This window comes from Ochotona curzoniae, unplaced genomic scaffold (genome assembly GCF_017591425.1).
Source record: "Ochotona curzoniae isolate NIBS_2020 unplaced genomic scaffold, NIBS_Ocur_1.0 contig_1014, whole genome shotgun sequence".
NCBI classification, from domain to species: domain Eukaryota; kingdom Metazoa; phylum Chordata; class Mammalia; order Lagomorpha; family Ochotonidae; genus Ochotona; species Ochotona curzoniae.
The window spans coordinates 51,754,083-51,780,255 of record NW_024464920.1 but is presented as its reverse complement, the minus strand read 5'-3'; the positions used below and the strand labels follow the sequence as shown (position 1 = coordinate 51,780,255).

The window sequence follows — 26,173 nt, the reverse complement described above, 5'->3', positions numbered from 1 at the left end:
GCCAGAGGCCTGGGCTGGGGCAGCCAAGCTCCTGCCCAAGGGACTCAGGATCTTGTGCGAGGGGGCAGGGCCTCTCGGGGGAGCTGGGCACTCTGAGCAGCTTGTGCAACAAAGGAGTCCGTCCCGCCTGACAGCTAGAATGTGAGCGACGGGCAGCAGGCCACAGCTGGCGAAGGGACTGTGTGCCCCAAGAGCCCCTGGAGTCTGCAGGTGCGGCGGCTCCAGGGAGGCCGGTGTGCACTGCCTGCCCCACTCTCACTAGTGGATCAAAGGACGAGAGCAGAGCTGACACAAGCAGACATGAAAGCGACCACACAAGAGGGCAGCTGCACCGACTCGGCCCCTTCTGTCCATTACAAAGCAGCAACTCTGGGGGGTGACCCCGAGCCTGGGAGAACTTCCTGTGCTCTCCAGAACACGGACACGGTGCACCGCCCCCACCTGCCACGAGAAGCTGCCAGCCGTTGCCCCCAACTGATCCAGTTCCAGACAGCTGGCGGGCCCCAGGGGCTGCATCCCGCCTCCTGCCCAGACTATCCCGAGAGCCTGGAGAGCAAGCCATGACGGCTGAGCTCTCTGACAATCCAGCTATGAGTCTGAAAGTCCTGTCATGTTCAGGACCAAGCTAATGCTAAAAACAGGGAGATGGTGACAGCCGGCCAGGAATGGATGGCAGTGGCCAAACTGGCCAGTGTGGGCCAACAGCCCCTGAGGCTGGGGTGGCAGGTAGTGCTACCACACCCCTTTAGGGGGTCCTGACGGCACGGTCCACACTTCTCCTTGTAATTCACTCTACGCTCCCACACCTCTGGGAGCATATGGAGCATATGCTGGAGCTGCCGTGAGGCTGAGGCATGTCTGCCCCCCCCCCCACATCTACCCTAGCACGGCGGTGAGACTGGGTGTCCTGCGGTGGAGACATCCCACCCTGTGGCATCCAGGGGCTGGGATGCTGTGGGCAGAGGGCATCCTCAGCTCCATGCTGGGCTCTGGGCTAGAGAGCCCAACACCTTGGGTGGCATGAGGCTGGGCTCTGTCCTGCCACCACACCCACAGACCATTTCTGGCTTCAGCCTGCCTTGGTCATCCCTGCTGGCCACTCCCCTTTGCCCTAAGCCCCCTGGCCGAGGCCTTCCTGACAGCCCTGTTCCTTCACCCCTGGCTTGGGTCACTGCAGAAGCTCCATGGCAGCCTGGCCAGACCCCTCCTCCCCTGTATCCCCAGGTGACCCCTGACCAGACGTCCCGACAGCCTTCTTCCTGAGCTCCAGACTTGCACACTCGGGCACCCCGACAGCCCGAGTGCTGCTGTGACAATGGCTTTAACCTCCACCGACAGGGGCTTGCTCACTGCTGCAGACACACCGGGACCTCCGGTGTTGGGGCCACTGCTGAGGGATCAGCACACCCTGCCTGGCTAAGGCAGGGCTGCAGCCAGAGCCAGCTGGTACGTAAGGCGGGCTACTCGCCTGCCAGCAGGACAAGGACAGAGCCCCAAGCAGCTCTCTGCAGTGTGTGGACAGCTGTCGGGGGGAGGGTAAGCAGGTGTTGACACTCAAGGAAGCGTGGTCCACAGAGGGTGCCAAGGCCACTTGCTCCCCCCTCCATACCACCCCCTCATCCACTCCCACTCCGGACAGAGCAGGCCCAGCAGCCTCCGTGTTGTCCTGAGCGTGGCCCACGGGGCTGCTTCCTGTCAGCGCTCACCCTTGCAGTCTGCCTGGAGAACTGGTGGACTCAACCCACCAAGAGCTGACTACCTGATGCTGGGAACAAACAGGACCTAGTGAAGGACCGGCCCCCGGGTGACCAAGCAAGCCCAGTGGGTGGCCCCAGGTGTTCCTTGTCCTCAGGTCACTGTCTCATGGGCCCACAATGCTCAAGCCACACCGTTGAGAAACCTCCTCAAAGGCATGGAATCAAATGCTGAAAAGCCTCAGAGCCCTCGGCTGCACTGACCTTAGCCACTTCCACTCCACTGTCACAACCTGCTTCTAGAACCTTCCTTGACCACTCACTGCAGATACCCACAGCCTCACTCTGGAATCTGTGTGCTCCTGGACAGAGGGTGGGCTGGCCTCTCCTACCCAAGGGCAGCTCCCACACAGCCCCTCCAGGGTCTGCGCCCCGTCCTCCACAGGCCTTTGGGAAGCCGCCTGAGCTGCTCAGCTGTGGCGGCAGTGTGCTCCGCAGGTGGGGGGCTCTGCCTTCTGACGAATGAACAATGTGGCCAAGTGAGGGACAAACACTGCGTGGCATTTGCTAAATGTCTAATTAGGCTGCTATTTTTAGAATTTTTTGTAAAGCATTTGAAGGAGACAAATGGAGACCGCGTGTGATGCTGTGAGCAGACTCCAACACAAACGAGGTCCGAGTTCAGGGCCTGTCGGGTGTGCGGCCACAGAAGCCAAGTTCTCAAGAAAGTGGTCCCCTAACGCCATGCGACACCCCTGTAACACTGACCAAGAGTGGGCAATGACGGTTAGCTGGCCAGTTCCAGAGCGGACCTGCATTCCACTCTCCCTGGCTTGCTCACTCACCTCCTGGCCTCCTCTCCTGCCCACTCCCCCAGAACCAGTCCCATAGCCACACAGGAGGCTGTGCTGCACCAGGGAACAGAGGCAGGGGAGGCGAGAGGGGCCACGGTGCCAGGTCAGTGCACACAGGCAAAGCAGGTGCAGAAACCCCTGTGGAGAGAGACCCCAGGCAAAGGGAGACCCCAGAGAGAGAGACCCCAGGGAGAGAGACCCCAGGGAAGAGAGACCCCAGGGAAAGAGAGACCCCAAGGAGAGAGAGATCCTGGGGGAGAGAGACCCCGGGGAAGAGAAACCCCAGGGAAAGAGAGACCCCAAGGAGAGAGAGAGACAACAGGGAGAGAGAGACCCCAGAGAGAGAGACCCCAAGGAGAGAGAGCCCAGGGAGAGAGACCCCAGGGAGAAAGAGACCCCAGGGAGAGAGAGACCCCAAGGAGAGAGACCACGAGACAACAGGGAGAGAGAGAGAGACCCCAGGGAGAGAGATCCCAGGGAGAGAGACCCCGGGGAGAGAGATGACAGGGAGAGACCACGGGGGGCAGAGACACCATGGGGAGTGAGAGCTGAGCAGAGGCCCCCTCCTCCAGCTCCAGCCCAGCTGTCGCCCCAGGCCTGCGGTCAGGCCATCACCCAGCCAAGGCGGCCCACCCCCTGCCCACTCCCTGCCCACCCCTTCCCCACTCGGAGGTGAATGACTCTTCACGTATATTACTTACACTTTCGAATCTCATCTCGTGTTCAATTCTCACGGCCTCTCCGTCCCACCTGCTTTGTTTCTGACCTCTTCCTGGCTGTCCAGAGGTCCCTTGTCCCCTGGGAGGTAGTGGGTTAGGAGCTGCCATCTTCCTGCCGGGCTCCCCAGGACACCTGTCACGTAGTGGGTCCTCCGAAGCTGTGTGGGCATCACGGGGGCTTCTGCCTGCCCCTGGGGATGTGTGGGCTTTTACCAGTTCAGACCAGCTTGCCCCCTTGGCTTTGACAATGGCCTCAGCCCCCGCGGACTCACTGCTGTGGTCAGACTGCACAGGAAGAGCACCACTGGGACGTCCTGGCCTCACCTCCTCCCTGGGCCCAGCTCCCAGCAGCATCTGCAGCCCAGGCCACACCTGCCTGCAGTTCCGGACACCTGACACACCTAGCAGGGGCACATGGGCAGGCCCTGACCTCCTGCACTGTAACCGCCCAGTGCACTGGCCTGACACGGATCCTAAGGCACACAGTGTGCAGTCCTGAGCCGTGCGCAAGGCCTGTCCTCCAGGCGCCCAGCAAGGCTTTCCTCTGCTCGGGCTGGCCCGCGTGCGCTCACATCCTGTCTGCCGTCCTTCCTTAACCAGCCAGGTCGCCGCTTCGCCCTTAGCCGCGCGTCCCTCTCACTGACATGTTCCATATAACTGCATCTCCTGCCACGCTGAGCCTCGGGTGGACCGACTCTACACGCAGCTGAGCAGTGTGGACACAGCAGGCTGACGCGGTCACTCTCCGGCTAGCCGGGGGGGTCTGTGTGGTTCTGATGGAGCGGGAGGAGCAGCTGTGTGTCCTCTCGGCGGCCTCCATGCCCCACGTGGAGGGGCCTTCCTGTCCTCTGTCGGCAGCGCTCTCCCGTGGCCCAGCCACACGGGCACAGGTCACCAGGGCATGGGCGACCTATCAGGGAAAAGCATCTCACGGCCTCTCCTCCGCCATGGTCTGAATCAATTCCCTCGGCCTGCTCTGGAACCTAATTCAATTCGATTATCTCTGAGTGATTAGAGAGAAGACAGCTGCTCAGGGGCGAGGGGATTAAGGCACACTGCTGGGGTGGGGAGCGGCATTCAGATAACCTAGTGATGCCAGCGCGCCCAGGCGGCTGCTGCCCGGGGAGATACATTTGCGACTGCTCTGCTGTCACTGAGGCTGGCCTGCCACCATGAGAAGGCTGCCAGAGGGCTGACGCTGGGGTGTGCGCTGGGGAGCACCCCACAACAGGACCCCAGGCCACGTGCGAGGGAAAGAACCTTGGGGTTCCCAGACAAACAAGGACGATGTGGTCCCTGGCGGACAGATCCACAGTACCCGGGAGTTGGGGCACACCTCTGCTCTGTGGGGGATCTGCTTGGGGGGAGGCTGAGCTTGGGGGTTACACAGGCTGAGCTCAGGCGGGGGTTACAGAGGCTGAGCTTGGGGGTTACACAGGCTGAGCTCAGGTGGGGGGTTACACAGGCTGAGCTCAGGTGGGGGTTACACAGGCTGAGCTCGGGGGGGTTACACAGGCTGAGCTCAGGCGGGGGGTTACACAGGCTGAGCTCAGGCGGGGGTTACACAGGCTGAGCTCAGGCGGGGGTTACACAGGCTGAGCTCAGGTGGGGGTTACACAGGCTGAGCTCAGGCGGGGGTTGCACAGGCTGAGCTCAGGCGGGGGGTTACACAGGCTGAGCTCGGGGGGTTACACAGGCTGAGCTCGGGGGGTTACACAGGCTGAGCTCAGGCGGGGGTTACACAGGCTGAGCTCAGGCGGGGGTTGCACAGGCTGAGCTCGGGGGGTTACACAGGCTGAGCTCAGGCGGGGGTTGCACAGGCTGAGCTCAGGCAGGGGTTGCACAGGCTGAGCTCGGGGGGTTACACAGGCTGAGCTCGGGGGGTTACACAGGCTGAGCTCGGGGGGTTACACAGGCTGAGCTCGGGGGGTTACACATGCAGGCTGAGGTGAGCTCAGGTGAAGGCGGGGAGCCTCCTTTAACCGCCAGAAAGAACATGAGACATGAGGGTAAAACTGGGGGATGTAAGAAGGCGACACGTGCTTAGGAAGTAAGAGAGAAATAAGAATGGATCGTAAGATGTTTCCATCTAACCAACACCACAAGTATCAGAATTCTTAAAAATAAACAAAAAACCACAACCAAACCCTGCATCATTGAATCACGTTGTGACTGAGCGCGCAGCACCACGCTGACAGCCCTACTGTCCTGTCTCGGGGAGACGCACACACACACAGCTGCCCGAGCATCCGCGGCCATGACCCTTGACCGCTGTGGTCAACTGGACTTGACCAACGGGACCGGAATGTACAGGGCCGCTCTGCCTTGTCCAGCACCCACGAGGCCCAGGGTACCCACTGAGATGGGACTCGTAGCCGCTGTGTCTGATGAGCCAGCCAGGCTGGGAGGTCCTGCACGTCTGTCCCCCCAGGAGCCGAGCAGCCCCCCTCACTCCTCACTAGTCGGTGGGCAGCAACCGCTCCTGGGAAGAGCCGCAGCAACAGCACCGAGGCAAGGAAGACAGTACTGAGTCCTTGGTCGAGGGACAACTGCCCTTCCATGCCGGCGAAGATCTGCTTCAGCCAGGGTTGCAGCGGGCTCTGGGCCCTGGCCTGCCTGACTGTGAGCAGCTGGGCCAAGAGTGCCAACCATGTCATGCCGCCGAGAGAACACAGTAAAATGCAGAGTATGCGCCCACCCGGACATGACGACCTTGCCAACGTGACTGAATTACTGCCGGGGCAGTCCAGCCTCTCCAGGGCTCAGGACCTGGAGCGTGGCCAGCAGTCACCTCCACACACTGCACGCAGGGCCTTCCCTGCCACTGCATGTAGGGCCTTCCCTGCCACACGTAGGTGCCCTGAATGGCCGCAAGTGTGTGCATGTGAGCACACGGGGTGTACATGCACACACGTACACTCACACACATCGCCAGTGCTGGGAAGCAGGTGTGTTCAGCACCCAGGAGCACGCTGAGGGTGAGCCTGGAGCCGGGCACTACCAGGCAGCCCCCCGGCCCCCGCTGGCTCACCCGCTGGAGGCCCGTGCAGCCACTGGGTGTCCTAAGTGCAGCTGCAACAGGTTCTGGGAGCGAGGCAGGCTTGGCTTCTCACCCTGTGGCCTAGGGCAGACTAGCAGTTCCAACCTGCGAAGGGTCCACTGGGCCCACCCAGACAGAGTCCTTCAGGACGGGTGGCAGCTTTGGGACCTCACAAGGTCCTCCACGAGGACCACAGCAGCCTGCTGCAGGGCTCTGCCGGCTCCAGGGACGAGGGAGGTGCTTGGGAGGTGAGGAGGGTGGGGCATTCAGTAGCGTTTCTAAAGAGCAGCTACGGGTGGTGACGTTTGAACCATCCTTAACCTGTCTGCCATCTCCTCTTGATATCCTGACTCTTCCGGTCAGAGGCCATCTGCCTGACCAGGGCTGCGGGCAAGGCGGCATGTATCTGGCCCGGCCAGGGGGGAGTGGTGGAGACCCAAAGTGGCAGGAAGTCAACGGGATGGCCATGAAAGTGCATTCCCAAGAACATGCTAGGTTTTCTTGGTGTCCGCAGTACCCCAAGCCCCGGGCTCCTGACATGTCTCTCACAGGTCTCCAGGGACATGAGTCAGGGCTGCGGGCACCGGAAGAATGTACTACATCCTGCTCCAGACACTGGCCCCCGCGCAGCAGACACTGCGTGAGCGCCCCAGCCCCAGCCGGGCCCCATCCACCAGAGCTGTGGCACGGCTGTGTCAACGCGCTCCTGAACACGCAGCTTATTCCTGGAAGCAGATGGAAGCTCATTAACTCACCCACAGGGCACGGCTGGCGGCTCCCAGTCCGGTGAATCCTCCTGTTAGGACACTTGCCTCTCGTTTTCAGAAGCCATGAGGGTCAGGGCCAAGGACTTCAGGCTTGCGATTTACAGACTTGCAAAGGCAAAAGCGGCCTTGTGGTGCCCAGCAGTGCCCAGTGTCTGTCCCACTGGGCCTGGGCTACAGCTAAGAGTCCAGGGCGAGCACAGAGACAGGTGCACCCAACCTTCTCCTCCGTGCGGAGACAGCGTTTCCCAAGAGACTGCTCAAGGCCAAGGCTTAGGGAAGCATGCTCTGCCCAGCACCTTCTCCTAAGGGCTCCACTGGAAGTCCCCCGGGGGCCTGTGAAGTGCCCCACCACCCTCTCCTGCAGAGGGCACCAGCTCAGGACCTCGTGGGCTGGGCTGAGAGGCAGGGCAGGGTCCAGAGAAAGGAGCGGGGTGGCTGAGTGGGGAGTTGTGAGCAAATGAACGTTCGTGCAGAAGAGCAGACGCATGGCGGTATGAGTGAGCGGAGGTGGGCGCATGGCTGGGCCCACAGACGAGTGGGCGGGTGGACGGATGGATTAGTGGCAGGTGGATGAGCGGATAGGTGGCAGAGAGGCAGGAAGATCAGTGAAAAACCAGTGTCTTGTGGAGTGGGACTACAGGCGGGCTCCCTGCTCTGCTGTCCAGGCCCCCGCAAACGCTGTGAGCTTTGCATGAGCTCAGTGGGGCAGCCACAGGGCACCCGTGTGCCACTGGCACAGCAGTCGGTAAAGCTGTCACCCAAAGCACTGGGTGCATTCCATGCCAGATAACCATTTGGCAGAACAGAAATTTCAGTCACAATTCACAGAATATTATCCAGCAAAACCCTGCTTTGGAACTAGTGCAATGTGATACCCGAAGCTGTAGTTCTCAAGTCAGCCCTCCCTCCCTCGCTGCCTCTTCTCCCTTCCTGCTGGAAAGCACCACCAGCAGCGCACAGACACAAGGCCCCGGAAGAGCTGCTTGCTCAAAGCTCGGTTTCCTACGCGGCCACGGTTCACAGAACGCAGTGCAGGGAGGGGTCCCGGGCAAGTGCAGCAGCCTGGGCAGTGGTGTTGGGCAGCCCTGAGCCCTGCTCACAGAGCCCCCGCTGGCACTGAGGCAAAGCCCTCTCTGGATTAAGAGCGCACAGGGTATGGCAAGCTCCCAGGGGAAGACACTCAGATGGTGGCGGCCAGGATCACAGGGGTCAGAACCTGCTGGTTGGGGGCTGGGAAGGTGGCAGACACCACGGGTGCCAGAGCCGGCCCCAAGGCCAGGGCTCCACTGGGGTCATCTGCTCTCTGGCTGGCAACTGTGGGGGGCACGGGTCTGGGGGTGGGTGCCACTGCACAGACGTGCTTCACCAGCCTGGGCAGCCATCACAGAGCTGAGCAGGACTGCCGCTCCAGGTCCATGCTGCCACGGGCAGGCTGCCGGGGGCTTGCAGATGGCAAAGGCTGGGCCAGCAGCCTCCCTAGGCCCCGGCTGGCTGCCAAGCTGGAGCAGCTTACAGATCAACAAGCCTTGTTTCCTGAAATGGGCTCCACACAGCAGCCTTGTTCACAGCTGACAAGATCCATCCCAAACGCGTGGGGCAAGCCAGGCCTCCTGGAAGAAGGGCCAGCTTCCGGCAGGCACACCCAGGCAGGGCCCCAGTGAGCCCCTCCCACCGACTTCACAACACGGCTCAGTGTCGGAATGACATTTCAACTCCCAAGAGGAATATGGCTTCGACACCCTGGGGCTCTGCTGTGGGTGTCACTGCTGTTGTTGCCGACCCACTTCCCAAGTGACAGAGGTGTCATCCGATAACGGTTATGAAAAGATATTAATGTAGCAGGGAGCGCAGACAGAAGCACAGATTGGTATTTAAGAGTGCTGCTCCAATCAAGAGTGATCGTGTAATGGGAGCTGTCACATTATTTGACTTTCTGACAGGTGCAGGGGCTGTTTTTCATGTACCGGCAGGAATTAAGTTTATTACAATGGGATTATTTGGAGACATAAAATGGTGCGGAGAAGGGAGTTTCTACTGTGGCAATCCAGGAATACAAATGCACAGGCCTGTGGGGGCGGGGGCTCTCGGGGGGACGGGAGGCCCTCTGCCAGCCGCACCTGCAGGGACAGTGCACTCGTGGCTGGGACTCCGGGCACAGGAGCGGGTAGAGGCCTCACCCGCAGCACTCCTGGTCCCTCGTCAGGGCTGCGGTGGTCCTGCAGTCTCGACTCCAACGGTGGACAGCTGCACAGGCCCCCACTCCAGGGGCGGGCACCACCGGCGGGCTGCATGAGCACAGTTCCCAGGGGCAGGTACCACCTGTGGGCTCCACGAGCACAGTCCCCAGGGGCGGGCACCAGAAACCCACAGTGACACATCATTCATGGAGCATGTGTGGCAGCCCTGGGAGGGTGCTGGGACCTGCACCCCCAGCCAGTGGCACTGAGCTGAGCAAGGACACAGTCCAGCTCAGGGTGCAGGTTGTGTTGGCAGAAACGGGGCCAGACACTTGCTGGGAGAGGAGCCGCTCAGGGGTCCTCAGCTCCCCGCTGAGGGACAGCAGACACCCTGCCTTCCTGCTCAGAGGCGTGGTGATCACTGGACAGGGACACCGGGCTGGGCTGACAGCTTCCAGCGTCCAGTCCAACAACCCCCTCCCGCCCCGCCCCGCTTCACTGAGACTCGGACACACTAAATGCAAGGAGAACAAATATTTTTCTTTGCATGAGGAATTAAAAGATCAATGCAGCTTCTTCCGTGTGCTTTATCTCAGAAAACAAACACCCCGAAGTTCAACTGAGGAATCGTAGCATGTTTGCCCTGGAAATCCTCAAACTAGTTAAGGCAGCAGCACGCACAGGCCCGGCACATTCGGGGTATCCCCGCTACCTCCTCCAGCACCCCAAGCCTGAAGTCCTTCCACACACACAGGCCTGGAACATCCGGGGTATCCCCGCTACCTCCTCCAGCACCCCAAGCCTGAAGTCCTTCCACACACACAGGCCTGGAACATCCGGGGTATCCCCGCTACCTCCTCCAGCACCCCACTGCAGTACAGTAACTGCTCAGAAAACCCCGCGAGCTCGCACAGGACAGGTGTGGCTGCTTCACACCCTAGAACTCATGGCCACGAAGGGCATCTGTGCTGGCAACAGGGGCTTGTGGGCCACCCAGTGTCAGCCTGCCTGGGCAACGACAGCCCCACACAGATGGCCTTCAGCGGGCTGGCACCTTGCCCTCCTGAGCTCTACTGCCGGGGACGCACAGGGCAGGCACGGGGCAGCTGAATGCCCACGTGGGGCCGCACTGGGCCCACAGTACTGGGACTGTGGCCGCCCCACATGCCCTGTCTCCTCCCATATCCTACACACCGAGCACAGCCCATCTTCCCTGGCAGCGCCTGGATCTGGGTGCTGTGGGGGAGGAATGGAGGAACTCAGCAGAAGGTGCCTCAGCCTGGCATCACTGAGCCTCACTTCCCTTTGTAAGTGCAGGTCTGGAACTCCACAAACCACCCGCTTCCTTCCCATCTACCGCTCTCACCAGGGCACGAGGGCCTCCGCCCAGGCTGGCCTTGCCAGCTGCTAGGTGAGCCAGAGTGGGCATTCCAGGCCCGCCCAGCAGTCTTGGCTTCAAGGAAGTGCTCAGCAAGGCTGCCCTGAGAGCATGGGCCTGTCTGTCCCCACATTCCTCAGCCAGGACTGACACAGCTCCATCTGAGGCGATCTGCTGGCAAAGCCACAGCCTGTGTCCCTGTCCCAGCTGGCACATGGGGTCTGGGTCTGCATGCAAGGCTGGCCAAGGCCGCCAGTGGACAGAGCATGAGTGGGCAGGCCTGGGTGTGGGCAGGCACGCAGAGGAGATCCCCTAGGGGCAGCTGGCTTCTCCTGTGGACACCCAGCAGATGGCTGGGGAGGCTTTGGCCCTGCTGAGGCCCCTAGGTCGGGGTTTGGGGTGCTGGACTGTTGTAGTAGAGACCAAACACATGGATAACCGAGCCACAGGAAGACCACCCTGCTCCACACAGAGTCTGGGAGCCTAGCCAGGGCACTTGCACTCCATGGCTTGTGCTCCTGGCTGGGCGCCTTTCCACCCAGGTCAACCCTAAAGCCTCAGGCCTTGAGCCTTGTGAGTGGCTGTCAGGCCCAGGGTGACAGTGGCAGGTGCCATCCCGAGGGAGGCCTGGCAGACCAGGGCCATGCAGTGCCGGCTCCACCAGCATTGTAATCGGTCCCGTCCTGGCTGAGCCCTCGGCCAGCACAGCCCCAGGGCCAGTGCCAGGCTCTCCCACACCAGGCCCAGCTGGGGGCCCGAGACAGGACACGTGCAAGCTGAGGGGGCTGAGAGGTGCCGCTTTAATAAGACCGAGATGTAATTGCATGTCTTCAAGGCCGAGCAGATGAGCTTCTCCCAGGCCATCTGCCTGAAACATCAGACACTGTTAATGAGATAATAAGGCCTTCCAGGGAGTGCTGTGAGTGGGGGCGTGCTTTCTCCCATGGGGTGAATTAGTTCACAGGCAGAGGTGAGCGAGGACGGGCAACCCCTCACCCACAGCAGGGTCTTGGACACCGCCCAGGATGGGATCGGGGAAGGCATGGGACGGGTTAGGGCCTGTGTGACCTGAGGGTTCCTTTTATGAAAGGCAAGGAGCCAGAGAAAAAGGAACTTGCTCAGGGGTTGGGGAGACCACCAGGGAAGGGCACTGAGGCTGGCAGAGCATATGGGGGGAGGGCTGTGCTTACTACACTGCAGGCCACATGGGGCGCCCTCCCACACACTCAGGCCACACGGGGCGCCCTCCCACGCCCCTGCAGGCCACACAGGGTGCCCTCCCACGCCCCTGCAGGCCACATGGGGTGCCCTCCCACGCCCCGAGGCCACACGGGGTACCCTCCCACGCCCCTGCAGGCCACACGGGGTGCCCTCTCACACCCCAAGGCCACAAGGGGCTGCCCACCCAGAGTTGGAGAGTGCCCTGCAGCAGTGTTTGGGCATAAGCATTAAAGCACTGGCCGGCAGGCAGGCAGCCCTGCAGGTACCTGGTGAGTCGGGGCCACAGTCCGGTGCTCTGCTGGGTGGCCTCCAAGCCATGCCTTCTTGGCCTGCAGAGGTCCACCCTGCACATGCGCACAGGCAGTGCTCTCCCACATTAGGACTGCTCTGAAAGTATACGGCTCCAAGTAACGCATTATTTAGCGTAAAGCTGGCGGTGACTTCCAGCAAGTCCTCGCGCGCACTGGGCACCCAGTGACATGGTGACCCCACACTGACGCCTGCCCAGACCCATGCCATCTCACAGAGATACAGTGGAGCGTAGGGTATCGCCTCATGAGTACCCACTGACTGTGCTTCCCAAGCCCACCTTTGCCAGGCTGCAGAGTGCCCACAGGGTCAGACAGAGGGGCTGCGCACGCCCCCATCAGAGAAGATGGCTTCCAATTCCACGTGTTTCTGCTCATGCGGACTCTGACAAGCTGCTGTGCCCCCACCACCTGCACAAGGACCCTGCTGTGCCCCCACCACCCGCACAGGGATCTTGCTGTGCCCCCACCACCTGCACAAGGACCCTGCTGTGCCCCCACCACCTGCGCAGGGACCCTGCTGTGCCCCCACCACCCACACAGGGACCCTGCTGTGCTGTACCCCCACCACCCGCACAGGGGCCCTGCTGTGCCCCCACCACCTGCACAAGGACCCTGCTGTGCCCCCACCACCCACACAGGGACCCTGCTGTGCTGTACCCCCACCACCCGCACAGGGATCCTGCTGTGCCCCCACCACCTGCACAAGGACCCTGCTGTGCCCCCACCACCCGCACAAGGACCCTGCTGGGGTTCCTACCAGCCACGCAGGACCTGGCCAAGGCCCCCAGCTCGAGGGCCCTGGCCAGCATGGAGGCCCCTCCCTCCGGCTCTCGGTTACTGCACCAACTTTTCTTGGGGATGCATTGGGACCGAGACCCCCTCAAATGAACTCAGTATCACCCCCGGGGTTCAAGGCCAGGGTCACCTGACCCAGTCACTTGGCTCACTGCCACCTTTAATAATGTCACATAGACCCAGGCCATTCCCATAACAGCCACTGCCCGAACACAGACTTCACTGACAGGTGGGGCAGCACACACCAGCGAGCTGTCCACCAAGGACAGTCCTTCTGCGGGACGGAAGCCGCTAGGTGCATCACAATGCCCCGGGTTCCACGGTCTCCAGCAGACCCCTGAGTGCCGCGAGACCGACGGCTCCCCCGAGCTCCCATCACGCAGAGGAGAGGTCCCCCAGAGGCTGGAGCCCATCAGGGACGGGCCTTCCCTCAGGCCTGGGAATGGGCGGTGCAGCCTCAGGAAAGCAGGGTGCCAGCCAACCATGGGCACGCAGGTGGGACAGACGCACGCCCACTAAGGTGCCGCGGATTGCCAGGTGTGACCCTGAGAGGCACTGCCACGAACACACACCACACAGACAGCAAAACAGCACCTGGCGCCCTCCGGGTGGCTGGCCACAGCCTGACACAGCCCCGCACCCCACAGGCAGCCGCCCCTCCCTGGAGGAGGGGGCTGATTTCATAAAACCCACAGACGCATCTGAGCAGAGCCACGGGGCAGAAATGGATTCTCCTCACACAGCGCTGTGCAGGCTTCCGCTTGTGAAAGCTGCCCCATGAGTTTTCTTAAAGCAAAAAGGTTCGTAGCGAAGGTGGACGCAGCGTGCCGCCTGCACCTCTCCCTGGGGACCTGTCTCTGAAGGCAGGGGTGGTGCAGGGTCGGAGTGGGCAGGAGGCCAGCCAGCTCCCCCTGCCACACGCTGAGCTCCTTCCTGGGAGCCGCCCTTGGGGAGAGATAAGGGATGGACGGTGGAGGACAGAGCAGGAGGGCAGTGGGCGGCCTCGTGGGGTGGGGCGGACGGGCACTGCGCACGGAGGCCTCAGCTGCCCTGGGCTGTGGACAGATGGCACTGGGACCCCAGCTCCTCAGTGACCCCAGAAAGTCCTTGGGCCTCCCCCTCGTGGGGCTTCAGGGCCGTGGCAGAGGCTCCCTTGTTCCACATCCCAGCGGGCCACCTTGCCTGACGACAGTGAGGCAGCAAGGTGGCCACAGCAAAGACAAACCTCCCCAACCCCTCCTTATGACAACGAACCCCGAGGCTCATGGGGTCCGAGGAACCGCAGACTCCAGGTGGGGCGAAGCCGCTTGCCTTATGAATTCCACACTCGCAATGAAAAGCATTTATTCTTCAAGAGATCCACAAAGAGGGCCCAGTGCAGTGGCTCAACTGGCTAATCCTCCCAGTTGTAAGCACTGGGAGCCAATATAGGCACTGGTTCATATCCCACCCACTTCCTGTCCAGCTCCCGCTGTGGCCTGGGGAGGCAGTGGAGGTGGGCCCAGAGCCTTGGGGCCCTGCTATGAGGAGCCACTGGAGCAGCTCTAATGCATTCAGACACCTTCTCCTTAGGTTTAAAATTGGGTAAGCCAGTTCCTTGTCCCTAAGAGTCTCCTACAGAGGAAACCCCGATTCCCTCACCATCCCTATCGCCCCAGGCCTTCAGGGCCACTTCACCAGCCCCCAGCAGCCCCACCGACAGGGGACCTGCTCTCTCTCTTCCCTCTCTCTCTTCCCTGGAGCCACTTTTCTCACTGGAAAGGAGACCACCTGTGTGACTCTGCAGTTTGGGTTCGTGGTGAATATTGCTAACACTCGTCCCTGACACCCCTCCACCGCAGGAGACGCTCCTGGCTTCGGATCGGCTCAGCTCCAGCCGTTGTGGCCGCTTCGAGAGTGAACCAGCAAATGGAAGATCTTTCTCTCTGTGTCACCTTCCCTGTAAATCTGCCTTTCCAATAAAAATAAACTAATCTTCCAGGAGCTGCCTGCAACAGACCTGGCTTCAGCTGCAAAGTGTCTCCAAGTGAGAAAGGAAGAGACAGCTGCTCTTCACGTTGGCATTCCGTGACATTTGCTGCCTCAAACGGACACAGCACAGAATACAAACAGGTATTACACACCAGCCCGACAGAGCCTTCCAGGCAGCGCAGTTCGTGCAGTCTGACAGGGCTGGGACATACTGCCTGGGGGCCTGCTGGTGCAGCGCCCCCGCCCACCACCTCATGCGAGACTGGTGACGTCCCCGGGGACCAGGACGCCTGCGTGCATGTGTGCCGGGACTCTATGCAGCCCTGGCCAGCGGCAGAGGCTCCTGACGCACAGAGGAGTGGGCACACACACACGTGGGCAGAGGTGGGAGGCACGGTGGCCTTCTTAGAGGTGAGTCCTCACTGACTCCACTGTGCCTGGGCTCCTGGCCAATGGCAAGGCCAAAGGGAAGCCTTTGGCTGGGGCTGACTGAGGGCAGCCACTTAGGAGGGCATCCGAAGTGACCATTGATCCTTAAACCCACCCCTGATTACCCCGAGGCCCACACACAGGCCGCGGGCATCCCACGAACACAGGGAAGGCGCGCAGTGTCCACAGCCGAGGGCCACGTGCAGCTGAGGCTGCAGGAGGCCAAGGCTGCCCCCGGGCTCTTGCTCTGTTTGTTCTCCGTAGAGCCTTAGTGACACCTTTGCTGGTGGTTTTCTCAACAAAGACCCCAGAAGTCTACTGGAAGAAACTTACAGGTAGGCCTCCTCAGGGCCAGGGGGGCTAGGCTCCAGGGACACAGGAGTCAGCTGGGAGGGGCCTCGTCCAAGCCCCAAAGACCCCACAGAGGGCTGCCTGAGGCTGGGGCCCTGGCGGCTGGCCAAGGAAGGAGCAGGGGTTGGCAGAAGAGGGCCCTGCCCACCATGCTGGGCAAAGGATGCTTGGAGCCTGTGGAGACTCCAGAGGAAGAAGCCAGGCCCACACTGAGCCAGGAGTGGGCACCAGGGGCAGAGAGCCGGCCTGGGAGCTGCGCCTCCAGGAGTGGGTTGTAATGGTGATGGTGGATACACCTCAATGGCTCTGACAGCTGCCTGCCACACCACACCCCACTTGTCAGTTCAGTGTGTTCTGCCCCCTTCCACCGGTCTGCTATGGAAGTGGCCCTGTTGTCATGAGAGGATGCAGCTGGGCCCCGAGGTAGGTGCTGTGCCAGGTTCCTTAGGACTGAGGGGTTGGGGTGCGGGTGCAGCCGGGCACAGGGCTGGGGGGTCAGGGCTCAGCGCCCGAGCTGCCGAGAGGGGAGCAGACATGTGGGGCTGGCAGAGGAACTGCTGGAGTGAGTCCTCTCACCCGCTGAGTTCAGAGTCCGTCGTGGGCCAGGAAGCAGGGCGTGTGTGTTGTGGAGAGCTCACCTCCATGCAGGAGGAAGTGAGAGAAGCAGGACGGACTGAAGGACCCAACCCTGTGGCCGTCTGGGAACACGATTCTGCGTCCACGGAAGGCGACCACACACGCCGGCCCGGAGTGCGTCTCCGTGACAGCTCCGACTCGAGAGCTTCCCACTGACACGCCCCGTGGGAAATGCCACACTGCCTCAAGCCATTGCCACGGGAACGAGCTGATTCCCTGAGGACGTCTGGCTGGCAGCAGTGGGCACTGAGCGGCATGGCCACAGCTGGGCTTCCTGTGTCATTATAGAAGCTGGCAGGCCACTGCAGGGAAGTGTGACTCGTGTCCCTGCCCGCTTACCCACTGAGCCCTGCCCAGGCCACAACTGGTTCAGTTCAGATCTGTGACATCCACTGATGGTGTGCCAAGGGCTGGGGGCGAAGGTGAGGATGGCATCACCCTGTGACGACACAGAGGACCTTGGAGGGAGCCCTGTCCACACACAGAGCCCGGGAGCTGTGTTCCACGGCCATCCTGCCAGGTTGGCTCAGAGAGGGAGGAGCAAGGCACCCCAGGGTCACAGGGCTCCACAGAGGCCGGGCCCCACAGGGGCTCTCACCCACACACCCCTGACCCATCACAGGCCCCACCAGGGACCAGCTGGGCCACTGAGGACGCAGCCATGTCTAGTGTACCCCGTCAGCTTTGTTTCCTTCCAGACGGCAGGAGGTCACCTGTGGCTCGCGACAGGCACCCCTCAAAGCTCTTCCACAAACGGTACAGTGACCCAGAATTTAATAAACCTCCCTGCTGGGGGAAATCAACCCCCAGGCCTTTACAGAAGGTATTTACATACCTGGAAATCTCTTTCTTCTAGAATTTCTTTTCTCCATCGCATGAGAAAAGCTGCACAGACATACAAGTGGAAATGCGAGAAGCCCTCGGGTTCAGACTGAAAGAGAAAAAGAGCCGGGAGAGAGAGGTGTTAATGCGTGAAGCCATTAACACGCGGTTCCCGCTCGGGGCGCCCGGCCAGGCTGCACCGGAAGCCAAAGCCGCTGCCCAGGAGTCACTCACTCAACGCCTGCATTTCAGAATTCTCATTTCATTAAAGAACATCCCTTCTAGTGACTGCAGCCACAAGAGCGAGCGGTGCACAGCACCGGGCTGCAGGCAACGTGGGTGCATCTGTGTGCACAGGTACACACAGGTACACTCACACACAGGGATACACACATGTACACACAGGTACACACAGGTACACTCACACACAGGGATACACACATGTACACACAGGTACACACAGACACACACGCACATAACCTGCACACAGACACACTCACACACAGGGATACACACATGTACACACGGGTACACACGGACACACACGTACATAACCTGCACACACACTCACACACAGGGATACACACATGTACACACAGGTACACACAGACACACACGCACATAACCTGCACACAGACACACTCACACACAGGGATACACACATGTACACACGGGTACACACGGACACACACGTACATAACCTGCACACACACTCACACACAGGGATACACACATGTACACACGGACACACACGGACACACACGCACATAACCTGCACACAGACACACTCACACACAGGGATACACACATGTACACACGGACACACACGGACACACACACACATAACCTGCACACACACATGGATACACACATGTACACACGGACACACACATAACCTGCACACAGACACACTCACACACAGGGATACACACATGTACACACAGGTGCACGGACAAGTGCCTAAGCTGACAACACTCAGTCCCCACCCTCGGTGTCCTTGGGAAGGAGGCACTGCCCCATTGCACTCGGGGGGTCGAGCTCCTAGCCCAGGCTACAGCATTAGTTCACGCCCTGCTGTCAGCTGCTGAGAACAGGGCCCCAAGATGGTACTTCCTGGGGTGCTGCCATGTCCCTGCGACACGCATGCGACTACTGGAAAAGAAATAACACCATGGGGCTCAAGGCAAGAGAGTGCCGTGGACACAAGACCCAGCAGAGCGCCAACGGCATGGCCATGGGTGTTGTGTTTGAGCGGTGGCCTACCACCAGCCCCCTGAGGTGACACTGGAGCGGAGGCCCAAAGAGAGAAAGCCGTGCAGACACATGGCGGAGGAGGGACGCAGGGGCCTCATGGCCAGGAGGCACATGGGACATCCCAAGAACCGTGAGCCCAGCGAGGTGGGACAGAGGGAGGCAGGGATGAGACCAAGGAGGATGGACCCTCAGTGCCTCGTCCCAGGGAAAGGCACCTGCTTCAAGCACCCAGTGCTGTCACGCTAAGGACACCCAGCACACAGCAGGGTTGGGAGAGTTGGGCCAGGGACTCGGGCAGGGGGTGGGCAAATGCTGGTGAGTGGGTGAGGCAGGAGAGGGGAGGCCTGTACGACCACATGCGTCCTAGACAGGGTTCGGGGCTATGCTGACAGGAGCAGTGGCCCGAGGGACGAGGGAGCAAGATCAACATGAACATTCCGGTCTCAGCCACTGCCAGGAGCCAGAGAGGCAAGCCGCAGGGCAGGAGGGTTAGCCGGGGTTATCCAGACAGCAAGGCACCTGCTTGGCTGCCAGGAGGACGGGGCGCTGGGGCGGACAGGCGGGGCCGTGCTGGACAGAGGAGGTGTCAGGTGGGCACGTGGGCATGTGAGCGGCCCATGCTCTGGGCCAGATACAAGCCTGAGAGCCCACAGGGTGGGTTCTGAAGGGTGACAGGGTGCAAAGGGGGCGTCCACGAGAGGGGTCACACAGGGAAGGCTGGCTGGGGAGGGGTCCTCACTTCGTCACCCCACCTAGGAAGAACTGCAGTGGCATGCTGTGCCCTTCCCTGGCACGTGCCCCGTGCCTGGTGCCCTGTGCCTGGTGCCCTGGACTTGAACATGGCCAGCTGCTTTTAGGGAAGGTGATGTGCTGGAGGCATGTTTTGCGGACAACCGGACAGCTTAGAAAGTTCACTTGTGTTTCCAGATGACCAAAGACGCGCCTCCCAGGAGGGCTGCCTTTCTGCACCTGGGAGAGAATTTGGGGTGCAGGAGGGCGGGCGCTTCCTGAGCCCTGTGCTGGCCAGGCCTGCCGGGGTGGGCACCAAGGCCAGCATGGCACTTTCTTCTCACCTCCCCTTTCCAGGACCGCCCTGTTCCCCTCCAATGTCACCACACGCCCCAGGAGAACAGGCAGCGCCACATGGGGCCTCTGGGAAGCCTGCCACTCCGGCTTTAATCCCTTGGTGACCGTAAAGTGACAGACTTTCCCTAGGTTTTACATTCCTGCTGCATGGCCTGCATTCCCTTGGGTCTCTGCAGCACCCATGTCTCGTGTCGGCTTCGTGGTGCCGCTCAGGCGTAGCCCCTGAGTGCAGGAAGGTTCCCACCACCCCAAGGGCCCACCCGCACTGCTGTCCTGTCCAGGGCTCACGTCCAGGCCCCCTGGTCCTCTGCGTGCCATCCCATCCAGGGCTCACGTCCAGACCCCCTGGTCCTCTGCGTCCTGTCCTGTCCAGTCCAGGGCTCATGTCCAGACCCCCTGGGCCTCTACGTGCTGTCCTGTCCAGGGCTCACGTCCAGACCCCCTGGGCCTCTGCATCCTGTCCTGTCCAGGACTCACGTCCAGAACCCCCTGGTCCTCTGCGTCCTGTCCCATTCAGGGCTCACGTCCAGGCCCCCTGGTCCTCTGTGTCCTGTCCCATCCAGGACTCACGTCCAGACCCCCTGGTCCTCTACGTGCTGTCCTGTCCAGGGCTCACGTCCAGACCCCCTGGTCCTCTGCGTGCCATCCCATCCAGGGCTCATGTCCAGACCCCCTGGTCCTCTGCGTCCTGTCCCGTCCACGGCTCATGTCCAGATCCCCTGGGCCTGTGTGTGCCGTCCCGTCCAGGGCTCACGTCCAGACCCCCTGGGCCTCTATGTGCTGTCCCGTCCAGGGCTCACGTCCAGGCCCCCTGGTCCTCTGCGTCCTGTCCCGTCCAGGGCTCATGTACAGATCCCCTGGGCCTCTGCGTCCTGTCCCGTCCACGGCTCATGTCCAGACCCCCTGGGCCTCTGCATCCTGCGCTATCCAGGGCTCACGTCCAGACCCCCTGGTCCTCTGCGTCCTGTCCTGTCCAGTCCAGGGCTCATGTCCAGACCCCCTGGTCCTCTGCGTCCTGTCCTGTCCAGTCCAGGGCTCACGTCCAGACCCCCTGGGCCTCTGCATCCTGTCCTGTCCAGTCCAGGGCTCATGTCCAGACCCCCTGGGCCTCTGCATCCTGTCCTGTCCAGGGCTCACGTCCAGACCCCCTGGGCCTCTGCGTTTTGTCCCGTCCAGGGCTCACGTCCAGAACCCCCTGGTCCTCTGCGTTTTGTCCCGTCCAGGGCTCATGTCCAGATCCCCTGGGCCTCTGCATGCCACTAGCATCAGCTGTTACTTTGGTTACTTTCCAAAAACTAAGCTTCTCTCTCTCTCTCTCTCTCTTTTTTTATTGTGGATATTTTCAAATACCCACAAAAGTGGGAGCAGCTTCTCCTTATTTTTAATTATTCAGTGTTGTTCTAACTTAACGCAGTTGACTTGGCCCATTCGTGTCTGGCTTTTCTTCATTTCTGTTATCAACAGGCGGGCAAGGCCATCAATGTCCTCCCATGCGCTCCACTTCAGCTCCTCCACGGTTTTAATGAATCTTTATTAAGTTCAACGAGTTTTCTTCATAACGTCCTTGTTTAGACCATGGCTTATTTATGAGTGCGGGGCTTTCCTGTTTGCTTTTCATTTTTAAGATTTATGTTCATTTCACTGGAAAGGCAGAGACTAGATACAGATCTTCCATGAATGACCCACACCCTGGATGCCCACGCAGCCTGGGCGGGACCAGCCCACACCCCGGATGCCCACGCAGCCTGGGCGGGACCAGCCCACAGCCAGGCCCACGTGCGGCAGGACCAGCCCACACCCTGGATGCCCACGCAGCCTGGGCGGGACCAGCCCACACCCCGGATGCCCACGCAGCCTGGGCGGGACCAGCCCACAGCCAGGCCCACGTGCGGCAGGACCAGCCCACACCCTGGATGCCCACGAAGCCTGGCCGGGACCAGTCCACACCTCGGATGCCCACGCAGCCTGGGCGGGACCAGCCCACGGCCAGGCCCACGTGCGGCAGGACCAGGCACTGGCGCTCTGACAGGAATGGGATAACCTTGGCTCAGACGCAGCTCCTGTACCTTGCTGGACTCCCACGTCCCCGCCACATCTGAGACTGCCCTGAGGTTATGTTTGAACACACGAGCATCCTTTGGTGTGCTCTACCACTCCAGGGCCTGGGGACTTCAGACCTGCCACGCCGGCAGACACGAAAGCCTCCTGCCCAACACCCTCAGACCACTCCTTTACGAACCTTCACGAACCTTCACGGGATTACTGCAACGTTGTAGTACATTGTGCGCTCACATGGTCTCCCTAATATCCATTCAGAGCAAACATCACCAGTTCTTACGTATAAAGAAACCTGTTCGCATTGCAACTAAAACCAACTGAGTACTCAAGCCCGCGGAAGCCCAGCCCAGGCCGTCACAGCGCACGGGGCTCCCAGCTCTGCCCCGCCCCACAGCACAGCGCACAGGAACTCCCCGGTCCCCACCTGACCCTCCGACCCTCCCGTGCAGGTCTGCCGGACGGTGCCCAGCTCAACTCTGTGGCCGTCCCCAGCAGGCACACTGCCATGGAACCCTTGCCCGCGACCATATGCCTGCAGGGCTATTTGTCTGGTGACACTGCGGTCACACTCTGTCCCGGCTCTTGGGAGTCCACAGTCAGATCGGAGATGAATGGACACACACACTCTCCCGGACCTGCTGCTTGGAGCCTGGGAAAGGCACGGGCTGCTAGCGGGCGCTCGGCAGCTACTCACTGAAGTGAATGATCTGCCTTCCACGGCCTGGTGAGCTATACTAAAAATAGCAACTTAAAAAGCACAAATTCATATCGTGAAGGGAAAATGGGCCTCTGGTTTGTCAAACCAGTTGGAGAACATGCAACATCACAGGACATGGACACAAAAGGAGGAGCAGGGGCTGGCAGCAGCCACAGGCCACACCCTCAGGGCCAGCCCGGCCACCATCCCAGCCCTCCACACACTGGGTCAGCTCACACAGGGGCAGAGGCTGGGCAGCAGCCGCAGGCCACACCCCCAGAGCCAGCCTGACCCTGCCACCAGCCAGTCGCCTGGAGCTCTGAAGGATTAAGGAGCATCTCAGAGCAGCACCTTCCCACTGCCATGTGGTCCCGCCACAGCAGCTGCCACAGCTGAGCTCTCGGCCATCCGAACCCTCAGCCACAGCCCTGGAGACCAAACTGGCACTTAGGGAAGAGCCCTGAGAGCAGGAAACCCTGGGACCTGCCAGTTGCAGAAACCAGGCTGGGGAGGCCGAGGTCCTGGGCCCAGCCCCCACTTCCTTCGGCACTGGGAAGGCAACCACGAGCTGGGGATGGAGCACGGGAGGGAGGGAGCAGCCCGAGAGGGGTCCGCCTGCCCATCTGCAGCAGCGGGGGGCGGGGGCAGCTCCTGGTGTCACGGCCCTCCCCTGTGCAGGGGCGAGATGCTGTGTGGTGAGTGGGTTCTGATCTACTCAGCGGGGGACCTCTGGCCAGCGTGAATTTCATATTTGAGTCTTACTCTGAAGCACTCAACACCGCCTGGCTGCTGGACAGTCGGCCGGAGGCCTGGCTGCTCCCGGGGCAGTGCACAGGTCCAGGTGTGCTCTGGAAACCAGGACGGACGCAATCCATTTGAGCAGACGGCGGCAGGCGTGCCCACTGCCTTACAGAATCCTAAAGCTAACGGGGCGAATACCCTAATTACTCACCAGTGGGAAACCAATCCTTTTAAGAGGCGGGAGCGCTGGCCCGGACACGGCATCGGACACAGACACGGCATCGGACACAGACACGGACACGACATCGGACACGGACACGGCATCGGACATGGACATGGCATTGGACACAGACACGAACACAGCAACGGACACAGCATCGGACACAGCATCAGACACGGACACGGCATAGGACATGGACACGGCATCGGACACGGACACGGCATCGGACACGGACACAGCATCGGACACAGACATGGACACGGCATAGGACGCGGACATGGCATTGGATTGGTGAAGCAAAAGGGAAGGCCAGGTGTCCCCAGGCGGCAGGGACCCCGACCCGGGTTCCAGGGCCACCCCTACCCTCCTGCTGCAGTCACACTCCGCCCAGCCTTGTTCCTAGCATTCAGACTGGGCAGTCTCGGGCAGCACGGCCCTTCCCGCAGACACGAAGCCGCGGCAGGCCCTTGTCCATGACATGGCCACTGTAAGAGTTTTCAAATTCCACACTTCATGGGATTTTATTACTGAGCAGACTGGACGAGCTCAGAGAAAGTCACACTACAAAAGCATGATCAGCTTCTTTTGAACATTGTTCATGCAATTTCAAGACCATGCACTGCCTAGCCTGGGTGCTGCTAACACTCCTCACTGGGCATGCGCCCTCAGCAAAGCTCAGGAACACAACCAGACATCCGGCCACGACAGGTCATGAGCGATGTTCTGACCAACTCCCAGGCTGCTCACAGTCCAACCAGGCAGGACCCCACGCCCAGGGGAAGACCCGCAGTGGCCATTGCCCTCCATGCCTGACTGGACCTCACGCCCAGGGGAAGACCCGCAGTGGCCATTGCCCTCCATGCCTGGCTGGACCTCACGCCCAGGGGGAAGATCTGCAGTGGCCATTGCCCTCCATTCCTGGCTGGACCCCACGCCCAGGGGAAGACCCGCAGTGGCCATTGCCCTCCATTCCTGGCTGGACCCCACGCCCAGGGGAAGACCCGCAGTGGCCATTGCCCTCCATTCCTGGCTGGACCCCACGCCCAGGGGAAGACCCGCAGTGGACATTGCCCTCCGTGCCTGGCTGGACCCCACGCCCAGGGGGAAGACCCGCAGTGGCCATTGCCCTCCACGCCTGGCCTGCTTCCCCTAGCACAGTGCTCTGTAAGTTCACTCCTGTGGTGGCAACAGCAGGATTCTCTTCTCCTAATGTAAACATCATGTACAATATGTCATATAGGTATCATTACAGAATCACGTATGTATCGGTATGTTATATGTAGTTTGTGTTGCTACTAAGCAGTCACCGCATTTATGTGCCACATTTCCACCCCTTCACCGTCGGTGCCCACAGAGGTGGACGCAGCGTCGTCTCGAGGACTGCACCATCAAGGACACGCGGGTGCCGACAGCCCTCCGACACACGGCCTTTGCTCCCTCCACAAGTGGAGCCGTGAGGTCCAGTGCAGCGGGTCCCACCAAGGGGATGAGGGCCCGCACGCCGTCTTCCACGGCGGCTGTCCCAGTGTGAGCAGACCCTCCGCTCTCAGACCAAGCAGCTCACACAGGGCGTAGGGAGAAAGGTGCGAGGTCAAGCAGAGCACCGTCTAACCGCACCTGGAACGGCTGCGTGTTCTCTCACAGAACAGGTAAACTAGCATGTTCGTGCAACGCAAACCGGAGAGCATGCAGATCAGCGAGACACAGCCATGCTCCCGGGCGCGGGCGGGCGCCGCAAGGCGAGCGGCGAGGTCAGTGCGCTTGCAAGGAAGGCGGCGTGCTGCGGCTGGGAAGGAGCCCCGAGGCCCCACACACGGAGGCCTGTCTGTGGAAGCGCGTCCACGCAAGGCCCAGATCGCGGTTCCAGGCCTTTGCTTCTAAAGAGGGCGAGGAAGGCTTCAATTGTTTATGTAAAATCTAACTTCTAAAAATCTGAAAAAGAAAATTTGGTGACAAAATTGGGTCAGAACTGCACTGGAGGTCAGCACCGCGCAGCCCGTGGCGGAGCGCACCCGGCCTGGCCCTGCTGGGGTCCCCACACGCGGGATTCGAAACTCAATACATCTGTTTGGTTAGTGACTGTGTACGGCCCCAAGGGGCATTCTAAACTTGCACAGGCCTGGCCCTGCAGGTCACTATCTAAGCGGACCTACACGCCTGAGACACTCCCTGGTGGGAACGAGCCGGGAGGCCGAGCGCTGGCTGCACACAGACCTTCCCAGACACCAGCAGGCCTGGATGTCTGGCAATTCCACTCATTTCTGTGGCTCTGGCTCTGGGAAGCACTCACGTGACAAGGCCCATCCTTAGAGCCTTCGTGACGAGGAGTGGGCATGGATGCTCTGGCCTGTCCGTGGAGCGGGCAGTGTCAGGACAGCAGAGGCCCGTGCGTGGCCCCTACGGGCCATTCTAACCGTCCTCACCGCTCTCCTGGCCCTACCGCCTTGCTGGAAATGGTCTCCCTGCAGTACCCATGCAGCGGGCACAGGCTGGCCCTCCCAGGCGCTGTCAGCACTGCCCTGGCACATGCCCTTGGTTGCCAGGGGAAGCTTGCAAGCTGACTTCCCAGGGAAGAGCTCCGTGCACTCCCCTTGGAGGACGCAGGGACGCAGGAGCCCCTTCCTGGTGCCTGGCGCCATGGCGGGTCTCCTTGGACCGGCATTTTGGGCTCTGCAGCTCATGAAGCGACACAATGAGCATTCAGAACGACTGCCGATTACACGCGAACAGCTCGCGTGTGACATGCACTTCCTGAAATACAGAAAAGCAAGCAAAGAAACAATCTCCTTTTATTTTTTTATAATGGAGAAATTGTGACAGAAAGAGACAATTTTTCACCTTCAATCACATCATTAAACTTCCCTTCTAATATTTGGAACTCAGGTAAAGATGAAAGACCCCCCCCTCCGGCACCGAGACACTGCCCCGTGCATGGGCAGGTTACCCCCGAGG

The 26,173-nt window shown here is 60.9% G+C and overlaps 1 protein-coding gene across 3 annotated transcripts in view; it reads right to left on the bottom strand.

The window, feature by feature from the left end:
- The window catches only part of TBC1D22A (TBC1 domain family member 22A), a 232,975-nt gene that overhangs the window by 6,316 nt on the left and 200,486 nt on the right, over positions 1-26,173 (bottom strand). For all 3 annotated transcript variants that reach the window (XM_040987550.1, XM_040987565.1, XM_040987561.1), the window contains one exon: positions 17,179-17,274. In XM_040987550.1, coding sequence (XP_040843484.1) covers positions 17,179-17,274 — 96 coding nt within the window. The remainder of the gene's footprint in view (positions 1-17,178; positions 17,275-26,173) is intronic.